At 39.5% G+C, this 9543-nt stretch overlaps 1 protein-coding gene across 2 annotated transcripts; it reads right to left on the reverse strand.

Moving 5' to 3' along the window:
- Positions 1-1777: 1777 nt before the first annotated feature.
- On the reverse strand, positions 1778-5848 carry LOC306927644 (aquaporin-11-like). Of its 2 annotated transcripts, XR_013790551.1 has the most exons (4): positions 5218-5848; positions 3878-3994; positions 2569-3789; positions 1778-2483 (listed from the first exon to the last, which is right to left on the reverse strand). XR_013790551.1 is itself a non-coding variant. In XM_079507450.1 (3 exons), the coding sequence occupies exons 1-3, from the start codon at positions 5813-5815 to the stop codon at positions 3692-3694; spliced, it is 813 nt and encodes a 270-aa protein (XP_079363576.1). In that variant the 5' UTR covers positions 5816-5848; the 3' UTR covers positions 2509-3691. The 2 variants fall into 2 exon arrangements, 1 of the variants encoding a protein (XP_079363576.1); XM_079507450.1 differs by lacking the exon at positions 1778-2483 and having other exon boundaries at positions 2509-3789.
- Positions 5849-9543: the final 3695 nt, after the last annotated feature.

Genomic DNA, 9543 nt, shown 5'->3' on the forward strand with positions numbered 1-9543 from the left:
CGTACAAGACAGCACATTTCGTGTTTTTGACCTCTAGGCCTGACCATTCTAAAAAGCGGTCCGTCCTGGAGAGCATGTTTTTAATTGTGCTCTCTTCCCTAGAGGCCAAGGAAATGTCATGAGGAGAGGCATTAAAGCACTACATATTTGTTTTCCAGATTAATGGTGGGGTGCATGGGTCCCCAGCCAATTTAGTGTAGTTTAATGTCACTATTATTATTTTCTCTTGACATTATTACAATAAATTATTTCACTACACATACTATTCAATATTACCACTATTTATCTGTTTGTGTATCGTGTACACTGAACAGCTTGCTCATGTACGACTATTCAGACAATGAAATGGTAAGACAATTTGGGGGTTTGGGGGCCTCATGCGTTGTGCATAATGCACAACCATGCCAACCTGACATGACAACCAACAAGCGGCTGAAGAAGAGGTAATATCAGAAAGGCATACTGTAGGGGGTGTCAAAAATAAGTTACCATAGCTCCATTTATGAAATACTGGTGAAAATAGTGGCTCTACAAGTGGTGCCTATAATGACATATCCAAATAGGGATGCCACGTTGAAAGTGATTGATAGCATACAATAAAACGCTTATCTGAATGATCCCATTTAGGACTGAGGCTGATAGATACAATAGGATGTACATAGCAACAAGAAACCCCAAAAGGGGTTCCTGACCTAAATGGGTTAAAACATGTGTCATGTGTAATGGCAATTTTAAAATGCCAACTATACTATTAAATATATAAGCATTACTTTGTCTTCCATTCAGTCAAATTGAATGGACTCTCACCAATACGCATTCGAACTGAACTACAGCTGTCAATCTGACAGCTGAGTCTCCATACCACTGTCAGCAAAGGTGTTACTAATAGTGTGTTGCTTTCATCTTAGAACTATTAGAATAGCATGTTGTCTTCTGCTTGCTTAACTCCAACCATGAAAGGAGATGTTGAATCACCACCTGTTATTGACTATATTGTCTATTTCCTTGTTGTATATTGGGACTTGCCTGACAATAAAAGGGGGTGTACAGTATGTACCGACTGAAAACTCTGAATAAACGATGATGACTGAATCTTGATGCTGGAGTCCTGCTTCTGATGCTTTCTTATGCTTACTAATAATGAGATCAAAAACTCCCAGAACACATGTAGAAGATGGACGGGCATTGATTGCGATGAAATCTGATTAATATGCAAAAACAATTCAGGGTTGGGGACAATATGCATAACTGAATTGAAGGTGAAATGTGATTTGGGGGTGGCAATTTCCATCCCCTGATGGCCCAAATGAAGCCCCTGGGCTTAAGCCCTATAAATACTCATCGTACAATGAAGTACATGATGTTTTTTAAGTCCAAAATGGGGATGCCAGGTTTAAAGTGGACAAGTCTTTGAACAGTGCCATCCACATGGTCCTTAGCAACAAGCATGTTGCCTGTCTCACACTAGATACACCATTTAGTGCAAATTAGTTTCTCACCAACTGGCAGCCTTTCTGACATGGCATTGTGTGTTGTGCCAGTATATGCCCTGGGTTTCCAGTCAGTCAAGTTACCTCTTCGTTGCTGTCATAGAAAGGCCTTTGTGTCTCACAGATGAAAGCTATTGTATTACAGTGACACAGGCAGCTGCACTGTCAAAACATCAGCCCCTTGATCTAGTGCTGCATGATTCTTGCTCAAATGTGAATCTCGATTTTCCTCCACAAGAATTGAGATCACGACTCTCATTTTTCCCATGAAAATATTTATTGTCTTTAGTCTGTAGTTGCTGAACATTACTACATTCAAAATGTGGCACCTGGAGCCCACTACTGTGACTTTAAACAGACAACGTGCTTAACTTAAACCTCTCTTAAAGTATTTCTCTTGTAGCAAAAACACAAGAGTAACTAAAATGAATTAGTTATTAGACAGCCAACTAGTGCTGCACGCTTGCTCAAATTTTGAAATGAGATCGCACAGGTGTCTGAACCTAGATCGCACTCTTTTTCTGATTAATTGTGCAGCACTACCTTGATCGTTATTCCAGTTGATCTTCTCCATACTCTGAGACAAGAACTCAGGAGTCAACAACGATAGAAATATTTACAATGGAACAATTTGGGTCAGGAGATGGAGATGCAAAGGTGGTCCATCTAGACATTCTGCTTATATCATTTATATCTATCAACTCCCCTTAAACCACTCCTTTTTGTTTGTCTCAGTTGGCGTGGAGTGTGGTTGAATGGACTATGCACCCCGTGAAGGGAACAAATAAATAAGTGACTGGTAGGCTGTCAGAGTTGACAGTAGTCCACCAACTTGTGCTCATATTTAAATTGAACATGATTAAACCTGGTTTTAATCCATAAAGACAATATTGGAAATAATAAATTGAGCTTTTGATATATTATTTTCTATAAATCAGGCATACATACATTTCATTATAACATTACATAGTGAGGCATGTTTGGTTATGTAACCTTAACCTTTGAGGTATAAATCAGGCATACATACATTTCATTATAAAATAACATAGTGAGGCATGTTTGGTTATGTAACCTTAACCTTTGAGGTAATAGATCCTGTGTCTACATTTCGATCGAGTACTTCTGTGGCACACAGAAGATGAACTCAACCTCTATCATCAAATGTCACAAAGTATCTTCTGAGGTAACCCTAACTACAAGGCATTTAGTATTAGCTCTTATCCAGAGTGACTTACAGAGTAAGAATGAACCCTAGTCAACAAACATCAGCAGCAGAGGGCTTCCTCTTATTGGCTCCGAGTCCCCCCTCAGGTACAGTCAAAACTTTGTAGAAGAACTAACCAAAAACAAACATCGAACACCATGAGTGGAAATAACAGCACACTAAACGAAATAATTTCTACTTGGCCAGAGGCATATCTACCATAGAGGAAAGGGCGGTGGCTTGTCAATTCCGTAGCGCGACCCTCACCCATAGTAGTCTATGCAGTGAGTGACACGACACATTTTGCCTGCTTTGACCTCTCCCCCACCAGGAAACCCGATCCGGGGGTCACGATCCGAGATCCGAACCCGGAAATAACACCCGAGATTTGAACCTGGGTGACTGGCCTGGGTAACATCTAAACACTTTTGACATAATTATGTCAAATTATGTCAAATGTGTGTGTGTAATGTGTGTTGCACAATGCACATGGGGCTGCTGTGTCACAAGACTAATTTATGTGAAAACTGATATTGAAGTAATATATCGTATTGTATCTATACCACTCGTACAAGAAGGGAATCCCCTTGGCCAGTGGAGATATTAGGCATTTAGGCTTCAGGCTGAGCGACTCTGCTACAATTATCTAATCTTTCCAATCATATGGTGTTTTTTCCAAGTAATCCTAACTTAGATTTGAATCTGTTCATAGTGTTGTGCCAACATTGACTGTATCCTCACATTGAATAATTATACAAAAATGTATTACAAAACAAGAATCACATTTCAACACTACAACCTCATCCACCAGGCAGCTAGTGTGAAAATCTAACATTAAAATAAGTGTAATGTCAATAAAGGCATTGTGCATTTCATGTTGTGCTTGGAATTGAGCGATTGGAACATCCGAACATTTAAGACATGCATGTATTCATCCTTACGATGAACAGACCAAAAGCAACTGATCCACCCAGTGAAGCTGGTTAATATGGTTTTGCTACTGAAGTTTCTCTTTCAGTTCTTTTAGTCCAGCAGTACTTTTTCCAGAGAGGAACGGGATGATTTTCTCAAAGAGCAGTATGCAGCTTGCCACACCTAGGGAAAGACAAGAAAAGGGAGGTTATAGTTTTGTTCAGCATTTGGAACGACACAAGGCCTAAAAAAAATCTAGTTCTTTGATTACCTAAAACTGGTCCAAGCCAATAGACAAAACTGTATTCCAGGAACGTGTGGCCACTGCATGGAAACTGGATGGAGTACGCCAAGATTGGGTTGAAAACGGCACCCGATATGTTACCTCCTGCACACAAGAAACATACAAAACATTCAACACATAAACATATCAACCACTAGCTTCACAACCTCTAGCACAGCTCCATTTGGGTGACTGTAATGTGGCAGTCAGAGTAGCTGAGCCTGAAGCCCATAAGCCTAACTTCTCCCCTGGCCAAAGAAAGGGGATTCCCTCTTGTCCTACCAGTAGATGTTTCCCTTCACGGAAGACCCGTGTTCGAATTTCAGATGTTAACTTACACCTACCTAAGGAAATGCCTAAGCACATACCTAAGCAAAATTGAACTTAAGGTCACCTTCTCCCTCTATTATAGTCTAAAAATATCAACTGGGTTGGGTACTACTCCTCGGCCTTAACAGCAGATCAACACTAAGCCAACCACTGTGCCTACATATGTCTACTTTACCATCCATGTACAAAATATTTTACATCACAGTACAACTTTTAGCCTACTGTACATTTTGCTCTTTTCACACAATCAGAAAACAATTAATGCGTCATCATAATTTGATGGATTCTTGTATAAGCCCCTCGGCCTCGGGGCTTCTTACCTCACCATTACACAACAACTAACTGTCAAATACCATTCATATTCATGCATATGTATTACATGTACTGTTGTGCAAAATCCAATAAATACAAATAAATAAATTGATCAAAATGTTCCTAATTATTAATTTGGTAGCACCTTATACATAGCATGTATATAATGTATTATACTTAATCAGAAAACAAATAAGTTGTCATCATAATTTGATGGATTCTTGTATAAGCCCCTCGGCCTCGGGGCTTCTTACCTCACCATTACACAACTAACTGTCAAATACCATTCATATTCATTCACATGTATAGGCCTACGTACTGTTGTGCAAAATCCAATAAATACAAATAAATAAATGGATAGAAATGTTCCTAATGAATAATTTGGTAGCACCTTATACATAGCATGTCTATAATGTATTATACTTACATTAAGCTGCTTATGAAATGGCATAATTATAGTTATAAGCACTCTATACTCAATACTAAAATCATCACGACACATAAAGCATTTTATAATGACTTAGCTACAACGGTCAAGTATAAATGCATAAGGCACTAATAGCCCACTTTTAGTTAATGATCCATTAGCCAGATTTACAAAAAGAAAAGTTGCCTTTAGCAACTAAATGTGGGTAGAAATGTGCTGTTAAACATGCCATAGTAAACTGCACGGAACTATGACGAACCTAAGTAGATCAGAGTCGTGATAGCACCAGCAATCGCGTGGATCCTCAACCTTTCGTCCAGTTTATGGATGTGCAGCACTGCAGCTTGCATTGCGAAGGAGCAGGCCAGCTCCACGGCGGCGGCCTCGATCACACTCCCACTGAAGGGGTTGAAGCATCTGAACCCAAACCGCTCGTGTTTCACGTGGAGCTCGGACATCCCGAGGGTCCAGACGGTGGCTGCAAAGTACTGCGCTGCGGTCGCCGCTAAAAACTGACACGCTATTAGGAGAAATGCACATTTTGCGCTGAATCGCCCGCGGTAGGCATGCTCCAGAGCTCCTATGGGATTGCCCGATGCGCCTTGGAAAGTTAGTATGTGGATCACACATACTATGTAAGTTAGAGTCAACCCAATGTGAGGCTCGATTCTTGCAACTTCGCCCAGTATCTTGAGCTCATGCGTGCATGCACACAGTTGGAAGGTTGACACTATTTCCAGCAAGTAAATCCAATAATCCTTCTTCTGGGACACGAGTCTGGCTGTTGTCCTGCGTGTCGCCTCGCAGAGAAGCACGATCGCAACCAGCAGAGCTATAGAAATGATCAAGTCTGCCATTGTCCCGTCTAGAGAGCTGCGGACCGTCCGTCTCCCCTGGTTCACTGTCTCGGTGTACTTGATGCTTCAGTCTGAAAGTACAGTTCCACCACTGCATAAACTACTGACTAGTAGTAGTAACTGCAGACTGCAGTGCAGGCGGAAGCTGGTGGAATCTTTAGAATGTAGCGGTAGATGGCGCTAATAAACAAGTAGTGTTATACCGGTATGTGAAGTAGTGTAAAGTCTGACTCTGCAATAGTTGAGAGAGAGAGAGAGAGAGAGAGAGAGAGAGAGAGAGAGAGAGAGAGAGAGAGAGAGAGAGAGAGAGAGAGAGACGATGCATTAAGCTAGGAAAATGCCTATCTAGCCAGTAGCAATAATTGTGTTTCTATTAAAAAACAGGCTTAAAAAGGAAAGTAATTTTCACTCGCAGTCAGTTTACCAGGGTGAATATGAACACAAAAGTGAAATTTGACCAAATCACTTGTGATTGACAAAATATTAAGACATATTCATATTGTTAACTGTTAACCATCCATCCATGTCAAATTCCCTCCATTTCATGATTCCTTTACTTTTGTATTATTTTATAGATGTAGCCAGGCCTACTTATAAAGCACGATATGTGAAGCCTGAGTATGCTTAGAAAAGCACTATAGCCTATATAGTCTAAGTGTAATTTATTATTATGATACTACACAATAACAATAATAATTTGAGTGGCTTAAATTATGTTCAGAGACTTATGTGTTCAGACTTCAGAGCCAGGCCTATAAGAGTAAGAGATTGATTGCATTGATTCCCTCTTGGTAAATTATGTGAATGGTGCATGACTGTGGCAATGTGGCATCATCTGTAATGATGTTATGTTCTCTGGCTCTACCTTGTGGCGATGTCTAAGTGCTGCTAGTTACTAGTCTACTCTATTGGACCTACTGAAGTAGATTGTGACAAGGGGCAGGGAAGGATTCCACACAATTATCAAAAAGGATAATTAATCACGCAATGAAGCCACCAGATTAATTCCACTGCGGTTTATCCCTTTGACATCAGACTATCAGATTCATGTTCCTAAAGTAATCACATTATTAGATCAGTGGAGAGACGTGACACAAACTAGTGAACATATCAGATCGGCTATTTTCACTAGGCTACTTATTAAACATTTGTTTTCTAATTTATGGAATTTCTTAGATTTTTATTTTATTTCTTCCTTAAATTATTGAAAAAAATTGAAATGTTTCAATTACAGTAGCCTACCAAGTATTAAGTGGTCAAATATCAAAGTACAATATTTGCTTCTGAGATGTAGAGTAGAAGTAGCATATAAAGTATACTTAAAAAATCACACCCGTGTGAACTGAGTGGTGCAACTCCCCCCCTTACACCCCCCCCCCCCCCCTCTCTCTCTCTCTTGCTCTCATTAGCAGGCAACAGTGTAGCACTATTTCTCTCTCTCTGTTTCTGGCACGACAGCGCCCCTACTGGTACTCATGAAATGAAATGAAATGAAATCTATATTTACCCAGGGTATCTGGGCTAAGCTCATGAGTCACACATGAGTCACACACAAACATAGGTTAACACGAGTCACATAGGTGTCACACAGACACGGACATTGCTGTTCCTTGGAGTGGTTGCACCACTCAAAAAACACTCAAGTAAAGTAAACTACCTGTTAGAGCCAATTTAGTTATTTCGATCTTATTTGTTGGTTTGCTTGGACACTCGTTGCTGCCCCCCGCTGTTTGGGCAATGGAATAGTTGCCACAGGCCCACAGCTCACACAGCAGGATGGAACCTCTTGAGAGAGGGTGTGACGGAGGGTGTGACGGAGAAATGTTTGGACACGCACACGCGTGAGCGAGGATGGCAGCAAATAGTTTTTTGACCACATAACAAGTCCACAAGTTAACACAATATAAATAAGAATGAAATAAGAAGAGAATAGTTTGTTACGTTATATTGAATGAACTCTCACATTTACACTGACACACACATACACACAGCGAAGCCAGATCGTTTTGGAGTTTGTTTTATAAACAACGCTGTGTGATCACAAACAATGGACCCTTGAAGTGCGTCTCAACTACTAGGCTACACTGTCTCCGCGCTGGCGACTTGAAAACTAAGGTAGGACAAGTCTCCATAACACTCGCGCATTATCATGATGATAACATTTAAGTTACATTACTTAGGCCTAAGTACAGTAGGCCTACTTTAGTAGTAGTAGTAGTACAGACCAGATTAAAATTGGCTTCCTTGATCCCCCTAGTGACTTTTAAGAGGTTTGCCTCTGGCACACTCTCCAGCCATTGCTCCTGCTTTGATGAGTAGCAATTGTTGTGTTCTTAGTTTTATATTAGCTTAGTAGTTTCTTGATGTATTGTTCTTATTGGTCTTTTTGAGTGGTGTAAACCACTCCTACAACTGGCTTTGTTAGTTTGCGTGTCTGTCTGTCTGTCTGTTTGTCTGTCTGTCTGTTCCTACCAAAAAATGAGCATGGTTGCTATGGTCACCCAGTTCACACGGGTGTGATTTCATTACGTCAGACATTACGTCAGACCACAGATGATCAGTCTATATAAGACCTTACACCACTCAGTTCACACGGGTGTGATTTTTTTAGTCTGTACTTGGTTAGCTCTATCTGAGTCTCCCTGGTAGTAGGTTTTTGGTATTACGGATGTCATATGTTTGTCTTGTCATGTCCTGTATTTGTTGTTAATGGCAGAGCTGTGTAACATATATTTGCCTCTTCTCTTGGCCTATAAAAGATACTATGGTCTCAATGTGATTTTACTGGTTAAATAAAGCTTAAATAAAAAAATAAAAGTAGTTACTTTCCACCACTACAATGGTGTGGCTGAAGATACCCATTTAGGTGGCTAATAATATATTGTTTATAATTAATTCATAAATTGAACATAAATCAAAACATAAATTGACTGATGAATATTCTTCTGAATTGAAAATGGAGGACCCTATAAACAAGTCTTAGTGCTTTTCCTGGTTATATCCTCATCCTTGCTTTTAATTGATTTGTTTTTTTAATTTATTTTGTTATTCATGTCCTCACTGTATTGCATTACTGCTCTTGTTTTTTTTAATGTTTATGCCTTGCTTTTCTTTTTTTTTCTCTCTTCATTGCTCTGTAAAGCACTTTGAGCTGCATTTCATGTCATGAAAGGTGCTATACAAATAAAGTTGTATTATTATTATTATTATTAGTAGCAGCTTCTGTATTGACCTGTACTTTCTTTTGAACTGTACCCATTCTACAAACGGTGAATACAAATTTCAATCAATCAATAAATGAATAAACACAGAAGGCACAGCCGGTTGATTCCGTTTGCTTTAATGAAGGTATTAATAAATACAAGTTAACACAGCCTTAGTTATTCTGTTCTGACCCCAGTTCATATGGATCAAAAACATTGAACATGACCACATGTATGAATACATTTTGGAGAAAGTAAATTTGATGGTTTTGATTTAAGTATCTTTGCATGAAATCTCGGTGGATATTTGGCGCAAGATGCTCAAGATAGATGGCCTGAAAAGGTTAATATGCAACCACCTGCAAAGACATATTTTGCACTTTCACTAATACAGATTTGATACATTTGACTTGATTATTGTGCATACAAACTCAAACGATTGCAGTATAAGCTAGTAGTATCACCAGGAACCAAATTAAAATTTCACACAAAAAAAAAAGAATGCATTATCGGTGCCATTTTCCA

The sequence above is a fragment of the Electrona antarctica genome (genome assembly GCF_951216825.1).
Source record: "Electrona antarctica genome assembly, chromosome: 8".
Lineage (NCBI taxonomy): Eukaryota > Metazoa > Chordata > Actinopteri > Myctophiformes > Myctophidae > Electrona > Electrona antarctica.